Source organism: Mus caroli, unplaced genomic scaffold, assembly GCF_978045245.1.
Source record: "Mus caroli unplaced genomic scaffold, Mus_caroli_1 scaffold_8, whole genome shotgun sequence".
Lineage (NCBI taxonomy): Eukaryota > Metazoa > Chordata > Mammalia > Rodentia > Muridae > Mus > Mus caroli.
The window spans coordinates 62,426,690-62,446,621 of NW_028227263.1; the positions used below are offsets into that span (position 1 = coordinate 62,426,690).

Genomic DNA, 19,932 nt, shown 5'->3' on the forward strand with positions numbered 1-19,932 from the left:
GTTAAATGTGACACGGGATAGAGGGAAGCCCAAGTGAGATGTGAGTGTATGCTCTGGAGGTCCTAGTTGATGGTAATAATGATGATGGTTGGTGGTCATCAATAATATTGATAGTGATGGTAATAGTAGTGGCAGTAATAATGATAACAATGGTAATGACTGTGATGATATTGATGGCCATGATAGTAATGGCTTTGACTGTGATAGTTACAAATGATTGTGATGGTGATTATGACTGTGAAAATGATGATGGTGATAGTAATAATTATTGTGGTGATAAAGGTGATAACAGTGACTGTGACTGTGGAGGTGATGATGATAGTGGTGATAATGATGGTGATTGTGATGCTGTCATGATGGTGGTAACAATGATTGTGATGATAATAGCAATTAGTGTGAGGATGACCTTGGTTGCGATGTGCTGGTTGTAATGGTGATGATGGTGATAGCAGTTGTGGTGTCTTGAATAAAAATGGCCGCCATGGGTTCATATATTTGAAGTACTGGTCCTCAGGGAATGGCACTATTTGACAGGGATTCGGAGGTGTGGCCTTACTGGAGTAGGTATAGCCTGTTAAAGGAAGTATGTCAATCAGGGTGAGCTTTGAAGTTTCAGATGCTCAAACCAGGCCCAGGGTCTCTCTCTATGCCTGCCACCTGTAGATCCAAAGGTAGAAAGAACTCTCAGCTACTCTCCTGTACCGTGTCTGGCTGTGCAGCACTGTGCTGAAAGCCATTGCTGGTAATGGACTAAATCTCAGAACTGTAAGCCAATTAAATGCTTTCCTATATAAGAGTTGTGTGGTCAGGTGTCTCTTCACAGCACTAGAACATTGACTAAGACACTAATGATGGTGATGGTGGTGATTTTCAGGTGAAGATGGTAACTATGATGAAGATACCCATGACAGCTGTTTTCATAGAAAGCCAGGCTAAGCTAGGTTTTAGCATCTTTGCAGTCTCCTGTATTACTAGCCCCACACTGGAGTGAAGCACAATAGGATGCATCACTCTGAGGTTATTTAGACCTGGGTCATGTTACCAACCCTGTTTACAAGCACAGTTCAATCCCCCATCACTCCTTGACTTTCTTGCCCATACACAGTTGTGCTGTGCTTTCTATAAGGGGAGCCAAGAATCTCATGTGCCAGCATCATGCCTACCCTCCAGCTCTTTCCCAAACTTCATTCCCCTTCTGGAATCCTTCATTCAGGTCAGGACCTCAACAATAGGTCCCAACTCCTAGCCCTCCTGCTGGCCCCTGACATTTGATTGTGAGTTTGTAGCAGACTCTGTGGGTTGTGGTTATCTAAGCATCTCTCTATCCCCCACAAAGTGACCTGTGCTTTGGAACAGAACATTCACTTTGGCAATGGGGACAGGGAGTTAAGGCTGGGAAATCAAGGATTCAAAGCATGCATATCCCTTCCTATGGTTGCAAAGCCTTGATCAGGATCTTTCAGCTCTGAAGCTCCTGTTCCTAATACACACTATTCTGCTGAGCTGATTCATGGGCAGGACTGCACCCCGCTTTGTCTGTTCTCTACCCTTCAGCACTGTACCCCAGCTTTGGACACAGGTAGGTTCTACTGCTGCTTTGTGAAACGCAGTGAAAAGCTCTCACACTCCCTTAGTTCTTTCTGTTGGAAGACACAGAAGGTGCACACCACACACTCAGGACAGAGCACATGGGTCTGATTGTTATGCCCCAAGAAAGCACTTCAGGCTACTGACCTTACAGTGTGTGACTTTGACTTCTGGCCCCTGTGAGGAAAGAGGCCAGTCCCAGTTAGGGGACTATGGCAGTTTGAATAAGAATGCCCCCCCATGGGCTCATATAGATCATGGTAGCATTTGAGAGGGATTAGGAGATACGGCCTTGTTGGAATAGATGTGGTCTTGTTGGAGAAAGTGTCATTGGGGATGGGCTATAAGGTTTCAAAAGCCAGGCATAGTCTCTTTTTCTGTCTCCTCTTTCCATCTTTCCTTCTTTCACTCTCTCTCTCTCTCTCTCCCACTCTTTTTCCCTCCCCCCCCCCACCTCTCTTTCTCCCTGCTTATGGATCAAGATGTAGCTTTCAGCTACTTCTCCAGCACCATGCCTGCCTGCTGCCATGCTCTCTGCCATGATGATAATGGACTAAGCTTCTGAAACTGTAAGCAAGTCCTATGGTGTCTGTTCTCAGCAGTAGAACAGTGACTAAGACAAGAACCAACTGTCTATGAGGCAACATCCTCTAAGTAGGCCAGCTTCACTTCACCCCATCAGCCTCCTTCCAGGTGGTAACAAAGGCCTCTGCCCTCTTCCAGCTTTCTTGAGTTTTTTTTTTTGTTCTTTTGTTTGTTTTTTTTCTCTTGGATATTCCCCAGGAGGGTCTTGTCTGATACTCTGCAGTGTGGCTATGCCTGGTTTCCCCCAGGAGCAGTGTGGGAGAAGTCACCTGGCTGCTTCAGGACTATGTAGCCAGCTCATGAGGTGTGCTCTAAGTGCTACTGTGTGCAAGACACTGGGCTGGGCTGGGCTGGGCTGGGCTGGGCTGGGCTGGGCTGGGCTGGGCTGGGCTGGGCTGTGCAAAGCTTAGTTCACCAGGTATCTGGGCTGTGTACAGTATGGTAGAGACTGCAAACTCCCAGTGGGAAGCAGGCTGCAAACATGGTGATGTTAGGAGAAGTCCAACCTTGCCTGGCTATAGAAGCAGGCCCTATTCTTATCACCAATCCATCTGCGACCACACCCTGAAAGACTGAAGACTTACATTCCCAGGATCAGAGACTGTACATGCCTACAAGAAGGACTTCTGCTTGCCTTATCTTGTTCTTGGGGACAGTCACATCTGGGCAAGGTCTGTTAGTCATTCCGTTAGCTTCTCCATCTTCCACTTCTTTCTCTTTGGTGAGACCAATACCTGGATGTTTCCAGCTGCCAGTGGGCTGGTATCTTTACCCACTTTTGTGTGATTGAACAGAGAAAAAAAACAAGCTATCCCCAGAGAGATAAGCTTGTAATTTGGACATAAAATCACAGTTCTTGTCCCTCTTTGCCACTCACTAGAGCTGTCGGATCTTAAAGAACTTAATTAATCTTTGCATCCTGGTAATGTTATCAGTAAATAGTGAAGCCACCTTTCCAGGTGTCCATGAAAGTACGCTGGAAGCCACACTGGAACATGAAAGTAGTGGCAGATCGATACATTCAAATAAATAATGCATACAGATTTACCCTTTTATTTCACCTCCTTCCTGAGAGTTTATTGAATCCACTTTACAATGTCAAACAGAGGTTAAAATTTTTATGTGAATTAAGTCCATCTAAGAAATAAGTCTATGATGCATTATAGCTGTGCACCTTGCACTTAGCCCCGGATCATCCTAATGCCCAAGGAGAAAAAAAAAGGAAGGAAGGAAGGAAGGAAGGAAGGCAAGCAGGCAACTCTTATGTTGTTGGTACTGCTCTGTGCCAGGCACTGTTTGCGTATGGGTGCCCACCATCTGATTTGTAGCTACTAAATTAGAAACACTGACTATTACTGGTCTCACATGGCATGACAGAGTGACCCCAGAGCGGAAGCAGATGAAAGTATGAGCCTAGCTGCTACCTGTCACTCTTACTCTCATACCCCTCCTCGTTACTGCCGTTGGCTGCGGCAGCACCCCATTCTGTGGTCCTGCTGACCTGTTCAGCAGCCGGCCACACTGTCTGGCTGCTCTCTCTTCCTCCTCCTGCTGACTCCCTTGTCTAAATGTTTTTGCAGGTGGTTAAGCTGAAGGGCCAAGTGCTGTCGGTCATGTATCGGTTCCGCACCAAGAACCGGGAGTGGCTGTTGATCCGTACCAGCAGCTTCACCTTCCAGAACCCCTACTCTGATGAGATCGAGTACGTCATCTGCACCAACACCAATGTCAAGTACGTGCACAGCCCTCTCTTCTGCTGATTATTCACATATGAGTGAGATGGTTTGCTTGAGGCTCCTTTCTCCCCACAGGATCTTGGTGCAACCCAAAACCCCTATGGGGTGAAGGGGCAAGAAAATGGGAGACTCTGGGTTTCCTTTACTGTGGGGTGCATCCCTTCCATGTTCAGATCAGGTTACCACAGCCTCCCTTCCATTCTTTTCTTCTTGACATTAAGCCAAGCAGAGAAGTATCTGCTTCTACATCCTATTGTGGTAAACACTGTGCCTGGTCTCCTGTCCTGCTAAAGCTAATGAGTAGAAGAAGTGGACTGGGCTTCATGAAGCTCAGGCCAAGGTCAAGCAGCCTGTTGTAGCAGCAGCACCTAAGCTTGGAAGCATCCCTCCCTGCTCCCAGCCCGGGACCCCTGCCTTTTGTGTACCTTTCATATCCAGGGAGCTGACAGGTAAATCTGAGTTCTTGTTTTGGCCATACCAGTTTGTGGTATTATATAAGTCACTTCCTCTCTTACCCGCCACTTCATGGGATGCTAAGCTGTGTCAGAGAGAGGCAGCTCCACTCAGCCATACATCCACATGAGGAAACAGCCATCTTTCTGTGAGTTGCTAAGCCTGATGCTGTGAATTGGGGGCAGTGGTGCCTTTGTGACTTACAATATCACACACTTATGGTACTGTATCATGTGTAACCCTGGTATGAGTTAAGGGATATTCGTACCCTGCAAAGAACCAACACATGCAAACATGTGGGCACACAGGTGTTCCAGTGAGTTAAAGCACATAAAAGCTATGCCTGGGGTGACAGAGTGTGGAATGAGACAGGCATACTGAAGACTGCCCTTGTGTCTGCCATTTATGGTCACTGGAATTCCCAATCTCCATTCCTCAGGTCCAGTCAAGGCTGGTCCTGAAACCCATGGCCTTCTTTTCCCCATCTCTTGACACCAGGGGATCCTTCTAAGAACCTGCCACGTCCCTCTATCAGAGGTTCCCTTCCAACCTGGCCTCGCTGAGCTGCTGCTCCCATTCAGCTTGTCCCGGTCCCTTGCAGCCTGGCTTTTGCACTAGTCCAACAGCTTTGAGCACACCATCTGGGACGCATAATCTCTTGCTCCCTGATGCTTCTCCATCAGCCCTTCTGGGCTAGCTCTCCTTCTAAACATCTTCCCCCTCTGTGTACTTGGTACAACTGGATTCATCTTCTACCCCATCTGCTGGTCAAACTGTAAATGGAGCCAAATAAATAGGAGAAGTCACAGATCCAGATGGGCAAAGAGATGATCCTGTCTCATCCTGAGGTTTCAGTCAAATTGAGGGTGTTCCATTTTTCCTTGTCAATCCCACAATGTGGAGGAGGGGTGCTCTTTACCCAGGGACCAGAGGCATGCCCATGAATGACACACCCATATCTGATGCTAGGTCTGATGAAAATAAGGAAGATTGGGAAATGAGAGTGGAGCCAGATGCACGGGGCTAGGTAGAACCTGGCTGCTGCTGTGTTCAAGGTATAGAGGGTTCTGAGCAGGCTTCTTAGGTGCTTACAAGCTGGTGGTGCCAGGTTCTTACCAGAAGAAGACAATGCTAGCTAGCCTAACCTGCTTAGCACCTGTGCAAGCCAGATCTCTACCCCTAGGCTTATCTCTCCCAATATGGCCTCACACCTGCCAATTCAGGCTGCCGAGCCAAGAAGTCACGGAAATAGACAAACAAGCCAACTATTCAGAGTCCTGGACACTATTCTGGAATCTTCCCCCTTTGGATCTTAGGGAAAGCTACTTCCTCTCTGGATCCTGCCTCCTTCTCTGCCCCCATCCCTCTTTGTTCCTTCTCAGTATGTGGCTGTGTACACAGGCCTGTGTTCAGCAAGGGCTCTGAGGCCGCTGGATTCCTGTGAGTGAGGCTGTTCTTGAGGGTGTCACTTATGCTTCACTGTCAACCTTCCTAAGTCTCACTGTCACTAAATCCTCCCTAGTGATGAACTACTTCTATAGCATGTCTGAGTCACCCTATCTACAGTAATAGTCCCCTGGCTGGGCACCCAGCAGCTTTTTAGTTTTGGATGGGCAGAGCTGACTGAGGAGTCTCGTGGATGGTTGGGGGGCTTTTAAGTCTTTCATCGTTGTTCTTTTCCAGTCTTCATTTACCTTCTGCCATCAGAGTCACATGTCTGGTCACAGCTAATGAAGCTGATGTCCCCTGTCCACCATGACCGGACATGTCCTAGGCCAAGCAAGATACATGCATTACTGTTCTTGCTTTAAGAGGGGACCCAGTCCCAGAAGCCCAAAGCTTGAGCTTCAAAACCATGAAAGCATGGGTAGAAGTAGGCAGGAGACAGTGGACAGATACAAAGGAAGAAGAAGACAAATCAGACCCCCCCAGAGCCTAGGGGACACCCCCAGGAGGCAGCCCTGACAAGGGGGAGGCATAAAAGCAAAGTTACCCTCCTCTGCAAGCCAGCCAGGCTGACTGGGTTGGCCTTTTCTGAAAGCCAGACAGTGTTGATGAGACAGAAAATCATTTTGTTCAGAGGTGATCTGTTCTGCTGTCTCAGGTCAGCCGTTCTCAGCATCTCCTGGAAGTTGTGTGAATCAGAAAGCCCCTGTGGCACCTGCAGCAGCTGCAGTAGCAACACATGTCAGTTTTCTAAACCAGGTGTTCAGTGACAAGGATGAAAAGCTCGCTCTGGACGGTAGAGGGCAGTGCTGACCAAGCATGTGAGCAGACAAGACCGTTCTTGAGTTTTGTCAGCTATGCCAGCAGTAGGCCAGCTAGTTAGGAAAGATCCTCCCATGCCCTGTGCTTGTGTGGAGGAGCAAGGAGTTGCTTGCTCAGTAGCCTTCAGCTAAGAGCATCCAAAAGCAACTTCCTGAAGGAGTTAAGCAAGCATTGGGTGTTTAGCATTTGTGCTAAGCTTCTGAAAAGGCTCTTTGTCACCTCTGACTTCTTCCTGTTCCTTCCACACAGATGGAAGCCCAGAAAAACAGACTGATGCAACACACAGGGTGCGCTTCGCTGAGCGGGGTCAGGTCTTGGTGTTTGGGATTTGATACTCTGAGAAACCAGTCATGTCCGTCTTTCCATATTCGCCCATCCTAGCTCCTGAACATTCAATTCCCATCTCTCTTCATGGGGAGTGACATGCAATTATCCTTAGGCCAAGCCTCTGCTATTAAAATGCACTAGTCTGAGGTTGTCTCGGGTTCTCATGACACAAGCTCCTGATGTGTGCATACAGCCATATCTACATGTGTGCACTCATATGTATGTACATGGAGAGCTAAAGATGCATGTGTCCATGTGAGGGTAGGTGTATGTGTGCATACACATATGCACATGTACATGCATACACATATGTGTGAGTACAAACATGGATTCTTAAAGCCCCACCCAAAGCCCAACTGGTCAATGATCACAACTACTCCATGGTCGCTAGTAGGAGTTACCTGCTTGATAGTAGGTGGAAAGTGACGAGAAGGGGTGGATGCAAAAGGAGGCAGAAGGTTGTACACCCAGGAGGCAGCAGCCTTCAGTGAGGGCTGGACACAAAGAAATCATTCTGTTCTGTCTTTTTGGGAGCCAGGCAGCAACTTCCAGCCAAGATGAGACAAGACCCCTCCAGTGACGGGCTCCAAACTCAGGGAGCCTCTTAGTCCTTTCTTTTCCTGCTTCTCAGAGGAGAACCAGAACTGAAGGTTATGCCCAGAACTCTAGCATGCTTCCCCCTCTGCCCCAGTGCAGGTCTTGGTGTAGTGTGACTTAAACATTCTGCAGTTAATAACTAATGCTTGAAATTAATACGGCAACAGTTACTTTTTAACCAGCTATTACCCAAATAAAGAACACAGAGACCTTTAGAATAATAATAAGCCTTAAAGCACCGGAGCTGGACAGATATTAACCCTCTAAGCTATTTTGTCTGTTCATGCCTTGAATCCCAATATATTGCTTGCCATATGCTTCATTTGCACTGTTCTTGCTTCATCAGGCTAGCCCTCATAGCCACATGCTCATGGTCCATATTACCCCATGGTAAGACTTCCTTCTTCCTCCTCTCCTCGGTCTCCCTTATAGTCCCTACCTGATCAGATAAAATTTGAAGGCTGAGATGGCTCAGTAGATAAAGCACAGAACAAGCAGGAGATCAGATCCTGAGTGTGGATCCCCAGCACCCATGCAAACAGCTTAGCCTAACCCTGGAGCTGCTAGGGTGGAGACAGAAGGATGCCTGGAGCTCACTGGCAAGCCAGTCTAGCCAATCGGTGAGCTGGAAGAATAAGATGGAAAACAAAAGAGGAGAAACTCCTGATGCCAGCCTCTGGACTGTCTCTACGTGCACGTATACCAGGATATACACACGTACTTTCCCTTACCTTTTCAACAGTTTGTGTAGAAGTCAAAACCTGAACTACAGGGGTCGGAGGAAAACAAAGTGGGAAGCCTTTTAGCAATCTGCAGAGCATGGGCTACTTGGCTGTGAGGAGCAGAGCTTTCTCCCCGCCTCAGCCTCTCACCTTTCTGTTCCTTACACCTGTGTTGACTTCTTGTTTCACAGGCAACTTCAGCAACAGCAGGCAGAACTGGAGGTACATCAGCGAGATGGGCTGTCGTCATATGACTTATCTCAGGTGAATTTCTGGGAAATTCTTTTCTGATCGACACTCAGAGGACTGAACTAAACTCACCCCAGAACTTGACGCCCTCCCCACATCCACTCAGCTCCATCCACACACTGGGTGCTAATGGTGCACAACCCCTGCTCTCCTGCTGTGGTTCCTCCTTCCTGAAGTAAGCCACAGGGGCAGAGCATAGGTAGTGAGCAGATGGTGAGCTATGGTCAGCCAGCACCGAGCATCTCTAAGGGACAGAGGGAAATCCCAGTGTGGGCCCCAGTCTTACAGACACAGAAGTCAGCAAAAGCAGGCTCTGGATGTAGGTTCTCTGGCTTCTTAGCCATCTCTCTCATCTTTGCCCCATGCCTTTTCTGATTTAATGTGTCTCTTTCTGTCATGCTGTGTCCTTTCCTTCTCTCATCTCTGCTGGTCCCTCTTCTCTCCTCTTTGTCCATGCTTTTGACAGCTGACCATCAGAAAAGTTGACATAGCTTAATTGACAGGGTCTCTGAACTTCTTCCCAAACAAAGCCTTAGATTCTCTTCCCGATGTTTACCCAAGGTTGCTTCTTTTTCATTTATCCCCAAGAAAGTTGTCGCTGTAACTAACTGTGGCGATATTCCTGTAACACTTAGTTTACACCCCCCAACCCATGTGACTTTGAGCTCCCTGGATAAGCGCCCAACCTTGCAAGAATAGTCAAGCTTTGAAATGCTGGCTCTTCCATCTAGAGGGACTATGTGGAGGGACAGCAGGTAACTCTTAGAAAGTACCGTATGTGCCTTATGTGTGGATTGCTGCAGTGTTTTATGTGCCAACAGGTCCCAGTACCCAACCTACCCGCTGGTGTTCACGAGGCCGGGAAGTCTGTGGAAAAGGCAGATGCAATCTTCTCCCAAGAGAGAGACCCTCGTTTTGCTGAGATGTTTGCAGGCATCAGTGCATGTAAGTATGCGGACAGTGCTAGGCTGTGAGATTACAGTTGCTTTGGACCACCTGGAGATAGCACTCTAGAGAGAGGGGGGACAGGTAAGGTGATTTTTGTGTCACTACCACACGGCATAAAAGGAACCTGTACAGGAGTCAGGACAGATTTTCTGTATTCCTGTCCCTGTGTTATCACCAGTGACAACCAACCTCAGGGCATGGCATCTTGTCTTTAAAATGTAAAGGGCCAGAGCAGACAATCGGATCCATTACCCAATGCCTCAGTCACTGGTCAGACCTCACCACTGTAACAAAATACCTAAGAAAACAACTTATGGAGAAGAGTGCTGTTTTGACTCTGGGTTAAAAAGCAAAGTTAGAAAAACCACACGCACACAAATCAGAGGGAAAATAAAGTAAATGGCAAGAAAATATGAATCTTGAGACTGATAAGTCAGATGATATCCAAGGACTGCAGATCAACAACCCAATTAACATGCTGTCAAAATTCAACATAATCAAACAAATGGGATGAACTGTTCAGCCCTCGGGGATGAGTGATGGAGATGTTTGTCGAACCCAGGCAGGGAAGTGGAGTGTCAGCATCAGCCGAGAAAGATGTCACAGTGTCCTTGTGGACAGAGGAGAGAGCCTGAACTGACTACAAATCCCATGAACTCTGAAACACAGAAAAGCTAATGTAATCACAACACAGAAAGAAACTGATAAGAGAGCAAAGTAGGTGGAGCTCAGGATGCCTGCCTTCCCTTTCAACAAAGCAAAGAGATGGAAACACTAAGATGGAGATGTAGAAGACTAATTTATACAATTAGTATGCACATATATGTGAATGCACGAGTGCATATACATATATAAACATAGAAGTACTGTGCGAGCACAGAACATCAATGTGTTTATTACCACCAGTACACATGAGAAAAAAGTAACGTGTGTAAGGTCTTGCTTTTTATAGTGGTAGCTGATTTGTGTGTATATCTGTCACCTGTGTGGTGCTGGAGCATGGACATGCTAGGCAGAGCTCTACCACTAACCCACACCTCCTGCCATTGGGGATTATGTTTCTAGGCAAGCTGGCATTCTGAGTCTCCTTTACCCTATCAGTTCTAGCCTTGTCTCCTCCTCACTCCAGTCTTACTCTTTATGCCCACTCTCAAGACCTTGAAATTAGACTAGGGATGGAGCTCCAGTCCCTTTAGGATGCCCCACAGCTGCAATATGGCAATGACTTTATTTAGAGCCGGAGAGATGGGAGTAGGACTTTAGTTCCTGTGTTGCCTCCCAGACCCAGGCCTGTGGGTTTGATCATCAGAGCCCAGTACTGCTCACACCTGCCTGGCACGCTGGGCTCAGGGAGGCAGACATGCTACATAGTCACTGTCATGTATCCAGCCTTGCTTTCCTTCCCCCCACTGTCATGAGGGTGATTATATAAATGAGACATGTAGGCATCATGATATTCTAGAGTCACAGATGATGCATCATGGAGCCAAGGGAGGGGTGCACTCTGGTTGACACTCTGCTGCCTGGAGGCTGCATCCATTCACATCTGATTCCTGCTTCTCATATCACCACCAAAAAGCAGCTTCCTTCTTGTGTGAGATCTCGACACTGCCTGTGACTTGAGCCCTCTTAGCCTTTTTCTGCAGGTGACATGATTGAGCAGACTTCTCACCTGTCTGTGTCCTGAATGACTCATATAGCATAGGTCTGAGTGTTTCTTGTCTCATGAGGTGCTCAGTCTGAGACCCTGGTAGGAGGACAGGCAACACCTTCCAGCTGCCCTGGCCAGTCAGTCTGAGGTATCCCTCAGTGCCTGCTGATCAGGTCTGGGAAGGGCCACTGGATGGGATTCAAGTTGGTTCCACCCTTGCTGTACTGTGACCTGGGACCAGCAGTGCCTCCATTTTCTCATCTGCAATAAATGAAAGCAAATGGTTCGGCTGTTTGGTTTTTCCCAGCACTGTCCTCGGTAAACATTTTACTTATAATAACACAGGATCCTCATCACAGCCCAGTGAGAAAGAGACTACAATTATCATCTTCTTTCAGGTAGAGAAACTGAGGCAGGGGAGAGTTCAAGGAGCATCCCAAGTGACCTCTGTGACACAAAAGACCAAGCCAAGGTCCAAGACCAGGCAGCTGAGGCTGCCCTGGGTAACCTACTGGCTTAGTGGTAGAGCTCTGCCTAGCATGTCCATGCTCCAGCACCACACAGGTGACAGATATACAGACAAATCAACTACCACTATAAAAAGCAAGACCTTACGCACGTTACTTTTTTCTCATGTGTACTGGTGGTAATAAACACATTGTTGTTCTGTGCTCGCACAGTACTTCTATGTTTATATATGTATATGCACTCGTGCATTCACATATATGTGCATACTAATGTGTATAAATTAGTCTTCTACATCTCCATCTTAGTGTTTCCATCTCTTTGCTTTGTTGAAAGGGAAGGCAGGCATCCTGAGCTCCACCTACTTTGCTTTTATCAGTGTGCCTCTTTACACATTTCCTATGGCGTACTCCCGTATGAAACTGAAGGACTAAATACGATAGTGCCTTCCCCATTCTCGCGGGCTTGCCTCCAGTTGGCTGGGGCCATCCTAGGAGCCAAGAGCCCAAGAGAGCACATGCAGAGGTGAAGATGAGGAGGCTCTCCTACATGGACCTCCTGAGTTCCCAGGCCATGCACTGTTCCAGGGTGTTCCCTGATGGCCTGCAGCACAAGGGGGGACCTTCACATGCAACTCTTATGGTTTCCCTAGCGGAGAAGAAGATGATGAGCTCAGCCTCAGCATCAGGCAGTCAGCAGATCTACTCCCAAGGAAGTCCATTCCCTGCCGGGCACTCGGGCAAGGCCTTCAGGTAGGTGCCAGGGAGGGGATTGGTAGAAAGAAAGGCCTGAGTGGCAGCATTGGCTGTGTGACTGAGCAGGAGACCTGTACTGTGTGATGGAGCCAGGATGGAGACGTTGGACTGCTAGCTCTGCTCCATCAGCCCCTCCATGGGCACTGAGTGTCAGTGACTCTCAGACTCAAAAGATACTGATCCTCTCTGTGATCCTGCAGGGAAAGAGGGAAGGAGATGGTCTATAGCCAAGATGCAGGTAGAGCCCTGTTGGGAAAGTAGCTAGAACTGCCCTGTTCTCTAATTTGCTGAGGCCATGGCCAAGGGCAAGGAGGAAAGGTGGTCTGTCATATCTAAGAACTATTAGAGGATACAGGAGGGTGCCTAGCTATAAAGCATCAAGGCATGCTATAGCTTACTGAAGAAGCTTGACATTACCACTGAGGGCCAAACCTGGCTCAAGTTTCTTCTGGGAAATGAAAGCAAGAACCCAGGAAGACTGCCAAAGGACAGGCCAGCAGTCCTCAGGGAAGGCATCCTCCTGTGTCACAACAGTTACCCCTGAGCTCCCTAGAAGCTTCACATACCCCAGGCACAGCAAGGCGACATCTTTCTTACATCCCAGTTAAGGTTGGCCCAACTCTAAACAGGGCTTCAGAGACCCTGAACAGGGTTAGGCAGGCACACCCAGTGCCCAGAAACTACATTGGCCACAATGGGATAGAAATCTCCCTTCCTTGATGTTTTAAGAACACATTTCCTACATCAGCAGCAGGTGTGGCCAGCAGCCCTAGGGAGGACTGGGCATAAGGACCAGCACTTTGTTCCAAAAATCCCAGGCATAGTTACAGCTGTCCCTCATTAGTCAGCATCCTAAGGAGGGCTGTGCAAGCTAAGGCATGTGTTAAAGAAGAACTACGAAGAACAATGTCTAGAAAATGTCCTCTGAAATAAAGGGAGACACAGAGGTAATATGATCAAAGTAATGGGTATATATGATAGCACCAGAGTAAAGTCCATGACTTTGGCAATAGGCATGGTTGCTGACATCTGTAATCCCAGCACTCAGAAGTCTGAGGCAGGAAGACTATCACGAGTTCAAGGTCTGAATTTATTATGCATTGTATAATTTAATATAGCTGATGCTTTAAAGGAGACTAAATGAAAAATAAAGAAATTATCCTCTGCAGGGCATGATGGCACATGTTTTTTATCCCAGCGTGGGGGAGGCAGCAGACAGATCTCTGTGAGTTCAAAGCCAGCCTAGTCTACATAGTGAGTTCTAGGTCATCCAGAGGTACATAGTGTGACCCTCTCTTGAAAAAAAAATCAACAAAAAAAAAAAAAAGAAAATATTCTCTGCACTGAGGCATCCATCTGGAGGACACAGGTGTTAAGTAAACTCATTTCAGAAGACAGACATGATGTGCGAACAGCCAGATTTGCTTTACAATCTGTAAGGAGTTAGGGAGCAAAGAAAAAGGTCAGGATACAATTAGTAAAACTGTCGTCTGTAACCCTTTCTTTCCAAATCCACCCAAAACCTACCTCTGTGAAAAACCTAAAATTAGATACAGCCCACCTCACTAGATATATTCACAGCCCCCACCCCACACCCCCTGCCAGCACAGACCCAGGGAGATAGCAAGAAGGGCCTGGAGCTGTGCAAGTCTCCCTCCAACTCCAGCCCTTTTCTTCTTCAATGTGCTTACAGTCCACATAGCCCAAAAGGCTCCTAGAAGAAGGGCCTGGTGGTAGTGTCAGAGCAGCCTCATCAGGCATGCAGCCAACTGCACATTGTGATGCATACTACAGGTGCACCAGATTCATCATCTGAAGGCAGAAAAGCAAACCAACAGCCACATACAGCAGCCTTCCATTCCCAAGTTTGTCTCTGTGCTGAAACTGACAGCTTGCAGCCTATGTCCAGAGGCTGTAAGCTTTCTCGGTGCCCCAATGGGACAAATTAACTAGAGCACAAAGAGCAGGTAGCCCAGAGCCTGATTTGTATTCTGCGACTCGTGTCTCTTCTTGGAATAAAATCTTGTATAGAGAGCTGGGGGTGTTCAGGGAAAGATGGTGGTGGTGGGCAAGTGTAAGAGTTGCCAGACCCTGGAGGGAGAAGGAGTCTGAGAACAGAAGCCAGCGAAGACCTCTGGGCAGTGTACAAGAAGGGAGAGAGCAGGAAAGCAAGCCAGCTCAGGATCTTGTAACAGTCTCAAGAAAGCAGACCATTTCTGGGAATCAGTATTTTTTATTTTCTTCTCCTAGCTCTTCCGTGGTCCATGTGCCTGGAGTGAATGACATTCAGTCCTCCTCCTCAACGGGACAGAACATATCCCAGATCTCTCGGCAGCTGAACCAGGGCCAGGTGGCATGGACAGGCAGCCGTCCACCGTTCCCAGGGCAGGTATGAGTGAAACATGGCCCTGGGTACCCAGAGCGGCAGAACACCCACCATCTGCTTTTCTGAGTCCCGGCTGTGAGAGTAGGTCAGTGCTCCCAGTTCCTTAGGAGTCCTCATCATCCTCGGGACACATTGAGAGCTGGGTCCCCAACATGCACTCCATGTCTGATCAGCACCCTTTTCTTCTTACAACCTCTTATTGGGAAAGGGAGCAAGAGGAGGTTGGGCACCCAAAGCTTCCCCCAGCAAGAGCAAGCCCCTCATCCCTTTGGAGCTACTCCAGTACTATGCCAAGGGAGCCTGTAAATACCCAACCATGCGACCAATATGCCTAGCTCCCTGGAAGGTACTGGGAGGATAGGTCTTCTTCAGCGAGAGGCCTCCATAAACCCACCTTGGAGAAGCCAAGCCTTTGTAGTCCTCAAAGTAAAGTTAAGCACCTCCACCCCAAGTCTCCAGGGACAGGATTCTGCCCAACCTCCCTACTCTCAGCCCCAACTGGGCTCATCCCATGCTAATGAGGGAAACAGGACTTGCTGTTCCTGAAGTGACCTCAAGGGTGGAACTCAGTGGGAACTCAGGAACTCAGAGGGTCCTGCCTCTTCCTGTCCTGACCATAGCCAATCCCTCCCTAGCCCAGCAAGACGCAGTCATCTGCCTTCGGAATTGGATCAAGCCACCCTTACCCAGCTGACCCTTCATCCTACAGTCCTCTCTCCAGCCCAGCTGCCTCCTCACCAAGTGGAAATGCATACCCTAGTCTTGCCAACAGGACTCCAGGGTTTGGTAGGTGGGGGATAAATGATGGAAGGAATTTCTGTCTTGTGCATCGTGTGTCCAGGGCTGAGCTCCAAGGGTTCCAAAATATAGGGCAGGGCCCTAAAGTACCCCAGCTCCTCTCCTATCTGGTGACAATCAGGAGGGCCTCGGTTATCCTAGGTGATAGAAGTATATACCTTGACCTTGTGATTCAACATTGCTTTTCCAAGTCATTAGCTCACGTTCTTGTGTTGTGATGTGACCTGGTTGCTAGTTTAACCCCACATGGCCCAAGGCAGAGACTTTCGCATCCCAGAAGTAAGAGTCTCCATTCAGAAACCCAGAGAAGCCATGAATGGCCAGGTGTGTCAGAGAGACCAGAAAGTTCCCTTTTTTGCAAGGTGCACTTGCTATTTTTCCCATTCTGAGACAACGGAAACTCCAGGACAGAATGGTTTATTTTGGCTCACAATTTGAGGGTCAGTGCATAAAAACAGAGGGAGGGCCACATCATAGCTGCAGTCAGGAAGCAGGAGCTTAATGCTGGTGCTCACTTTTCCCTTTGTATTTATTTGTATTTCCACAGCCCATGGAATAGTTGTGCCCCTCAATTAGGGTGAGTCTTTACACACACACACACACACACAGAGGCTTGTCTCCTAGGTTGATTCTAGATTCCAACTAGGGCATCCTATCTCATGTGAATGTTTCCTTGCTCTGTGAGAAAGACTTAGGCCATAAGGGGTGTCGTGGCTGTGGCTGTGTCCTCTGGCTCAGTCTCAGACTCTCCTGCCGGTTGTTCTTTGTCTATTTGATGTATGCCAGCATCTCTCCCCAGGCCAAGGTCACACTCCACAGAGGGGAAGTCCTGCCAGATTCCTCATTGTACAGTCACTGGGTGACATCCAAGAGTGGGGCACCGAGGAATTGTCTTTGCAGACCCATCACCCTCGGGTGAGCAGGAAGCCAAGCCTAAACTCCCTCATTTCACTTGTCAAGTTAAAAGCTTCCATTTAAGTGGCTCACCTGTCAGTCTTACGGGAAAGTGTCCCTCCGTAGCCTATCATCATACAGCTGTCCCTCCCTCTCTCCACTTCCACTACTGACAGTAATGCTTCTGCCTCAAAGCCCAAGCTTCTGACCACAACATCCCAAGACTTCAGGTTTGTCTGTCTGTTCTCATCAGACCCAACAGTCCCCCCAGCACAAACCTTATTTATGTGTAGCACACACATTGAGGTCACCAAGGGACATGGGTGTGAGAAGCACAGAGTCCTCAGCCAATTTCTCTGTCAGTCAGACCCTCAGCTCTGTTGCCCCTTGAAGACAAAGTCCCTGATTCCAGGATAGTACCCCTCCCTGCTTTCATGTGTAGAATATTCCCTTTGTCTGGGAGCAGTGGCCCAGACTTACTGTGATTCAGCCATCCTTCATGAGTGCTAGGCCCAGTGCCAGCAATGGAGACAGGAAGAGACTGGGCTGGCCCAAAGAAGGGCTCAGGCTAGAGGCAGAGATAGAGGAGACAGGTAACAGGAAGCAGAGTGACACCCCACAGGTCCAGTAGCCAGATCTTTGTGGAGGCTTTGGGGAGAATGATCACTTGTTTTACAAGGCCAGGAAGGTCTTCAAAAGAGAGATAGATGGCATGTATCTCTGGGAGGACTTGGGAGCATCATGTGACTATGACAAGATAGGCGGGCAGGCCCCTCCCTGTCCCAGCAGTCCATTGCCTTTACCATGTGTGTTTGGCCACTCTCCATGAAGTAATGGCCAGGTTCTGAAGGTGTAAGTGGAGGTGGGACCCTAGGTAGAGGCCACTGGCCAACTCTAATGACCAAGAACAGGTCACACAGTGGGCTTCTAACTCAACCATCTGTGCTACATGTTGCTAGGTGGTAAGTATGCCAGCAGCTGGCCAGTCCTAGGTACTTATTGGATACTGCCCAGGAGGCGTCCACTGGGTGTTTTGTATGTTTGAATTTATTTAGAACTTACCTGGCCGTAAAGGAGAGATCATTTTTATTCCCATTTTAGATGAAACCATGGAAACCCAAAGTCCTCCCAGTACAGTGGTTCTCAACCTTCCCAGTGCTTGACTCTTAATACAGTTCCCAATATCATAGTGACGCCCCCCCAGCCATAAAGTTATTTTTGCTATTTCATAACTGTCACTTAGCTGCTATTATGAATTGTAGTGAAAATATCTGTTTTCCAGTGGTCTTAAACCACCCCTGTGAAAGGGGCATTCAACCCCTAAAGGGATCCTGACCCACACACAGGTTGAGAACCACTGTCCTAATGGATCAGTGGTGGGACCAAGAGCGGGATAAGGCTGTGCCCCTCTGCTCACTGCCCTGTGCTTCCTAGCCTTTGGACCCACTCCTCAGAGAGAAAGAAACAATCAGAAGAGACATCTGCCACTATAGCCCTTGGTTTGTGATCATGCTAGGGGCAGGAAGTCTGCTGTGGAGGTGTAGCAGGGATGCTGAGGCAGAGAAGTTAGGACTGAGGAGTATGATGTGACGCTATCCTCCAGGCATCACAAGGTGACTCTGAAAAATGTTTGTGGAACAGGAATCAGGAGCCATAGCTGAGGAGGAGAGAGGGAGGGACCAGGGCCAGCTGAGGGGAGGTACCATCATCTCAGGAGGCAGCATTGCCACACTGGGCTGAGGAAACCTACCTCAGGGGAGAAGTATATCTCGAGGAGACCTCAGCTTCTGCTGTCCAGGACTTCAAGAAGCAGAGTCCACTGGGGGGTGGGGCGACCTTGGTCAAGGTCAGAGGAGAGTGCCTGGTTAGAAAGAGGACCTGGGGGAGGGGTTTACTGTCAACCTCAGGGGGTGGAGGAAAATGCAGAGGAGAAATAGAGCAGTCTCCATTAATGGTCAGTTTCATTAATTATTAAATAAACATGAAACAGTTAAAGCAGGCAGTGCACTGTGCGTACGGTTGTGAACACCAGCTGAACCCTGCCTGTGGGCATCCAGGGGCACCATGGTTACAACCTTGGGGCTCTAAGGAGACACTGACAGCAGCATGTTGCAGCATTACAGGGGAAGTAGGGTTCCTTCCTCCCTCCCTTTTTTCTTCCTTCCTTTCTTTCTATTGTCCCCTATCTTGACAGCCATGAAATCTGCCTGCACATAAAGCACTTTAGACCATTTTCCTTGATACCTACAAAATGGATCCATCTATAGGAATTATAGATTAGGTCTTTATCTATTAGCCAATTTTTTTTCTTTACTGGTCCTGTAATGGGTCCAAGTGATGTTACTATAAAATATTAGCCCTCTCTCCTTTTAGATGCCCAGGTTTAACCTTACTTTAATTCTCAAGGCTCTATCAAAGAGAGTGTAGGCAGGGAAAGTGAACGCAAGTTTCCTTTGATGATCCTAAGCAGACACAGACAAGTCCTCGAGCCTCTGGAGTAAAAACAGGACTGTCCCTTGCCCATTCACAACAGCCTTCCTCCCATCCTCCGACACCTCCACCAGTCACCCTTAAGTGTGTCTGAGCATAGCTCCAAACCGATCAGGAACACTGATTGGTATCCCAAAAGCTTTTGAGCCTCAACCTCAACCTGCCGGAGTTTAAACCAACTACCTGCATAGTCTCTCTCTCTGGATTAAGTCATAAATATTGAACGCAGGTTCCTGCTGGAAGCATCTCTTTGGTGTTTCTCTTACCTTTGTAGAATAAGGTCTCTTTAGAAGAATGAAGGAAGGAGGGAAGAAGAGAAGAAAGAGGGAAAGGGAAGGACAGAGCGAGAGTAGGAGGAAGGAAGGAAGGAAGGAAGGAAGGAAGGAAGGAAGGAAGGAAGGAAGGAAGGAAGGAAGGAAGGAAGCCAAACCTGAACTAGTGTGTCAATAGATTCAGGGAAGAAACTTGCTTATATAAAAGGCTTTGGCTTTCTTTACCTTAAATTGCTATTAGATGTTAAAAGTGTAAGCATGCATAGTCTCTCTGACCTTGAATATAATCCTCAAGGGAATTTCTTTCTGCCTGAAGAATTAGCTCCATACCCACATAAATAGGGTTATCTATACTATATGAATAGAGAGGGTCTTAGAACAGTTATAGTAGTGCTACAAAAGCAGGCAGCACCAAAGTCCTGAGAGGAGGAGAAACACTTAGTCCCAGCCTGCTTCATGCTGTATTTCCCAGCTATGGAGTTAAACATTTATTTAGTTGTTGGGGCAGAGGCTGTACCATCACCCTATCTCACCCTTACTCTCTAGCTCAGTGAGATGGGACCCTAGGCTTCAAATTCCTGTACTCACCCAAGATTTTCTCTGTAAAGGAAGGAGGAAAAGAAAATAAGCTTAGAGATACCAGGAGTGAGCAGAATATAAAGGTGGCGGTCACTAAGACCCTGCTGACAATAGAGTTAGCATTTGCCTTATATCTCTCTTTCCCCACCCAGGAGGTATCTGAATAAGGT

At 47.9% G+C, this 19,932-nt stretch overlaps 1 protein-coding gene across 7 annotated transcripts in view; it reads left to right on the forward strand.

Moving 5' to 3' along the window:
• The window catches only part of Arnt2 (aryl hydrocarbon receptor nuclear translocator 2), a 157,474-nt gene that overhangs the window by 125,220 nt on the left and 12,322 nt on the right, over positions 1-19,932 (forward strand). For all 7 annotated transcript variants that reach the window (XM_029479466.2, XM_085841584.1, XM_029479467.2 and 4 more), the window contains 6 exons: positions 3,753-3,904; positions 8,467-8,539; positions 9,346-9,469; positions 12,241-12,340; positions 14,594-14,732; positions 15,365-15,515. In XM_029479466.2, coding sequence (XP_029335326.1) covers positions 3,753-3,904; positions 8,467-8,539; positions 9,346-9,469; positions 12,241-12,340; positions 14,594-14,732; positions 15,365-15,515 — 739 coding nt within the window. The remainder of the gene's footprint in view (positions 1-3,752; positions 3,905-8,466; positions 8,540-9,345; positions 9,470-12,240; positions 12,341-14,593; positions 14,733-15,364; positions 15,516-19,932) is intronic.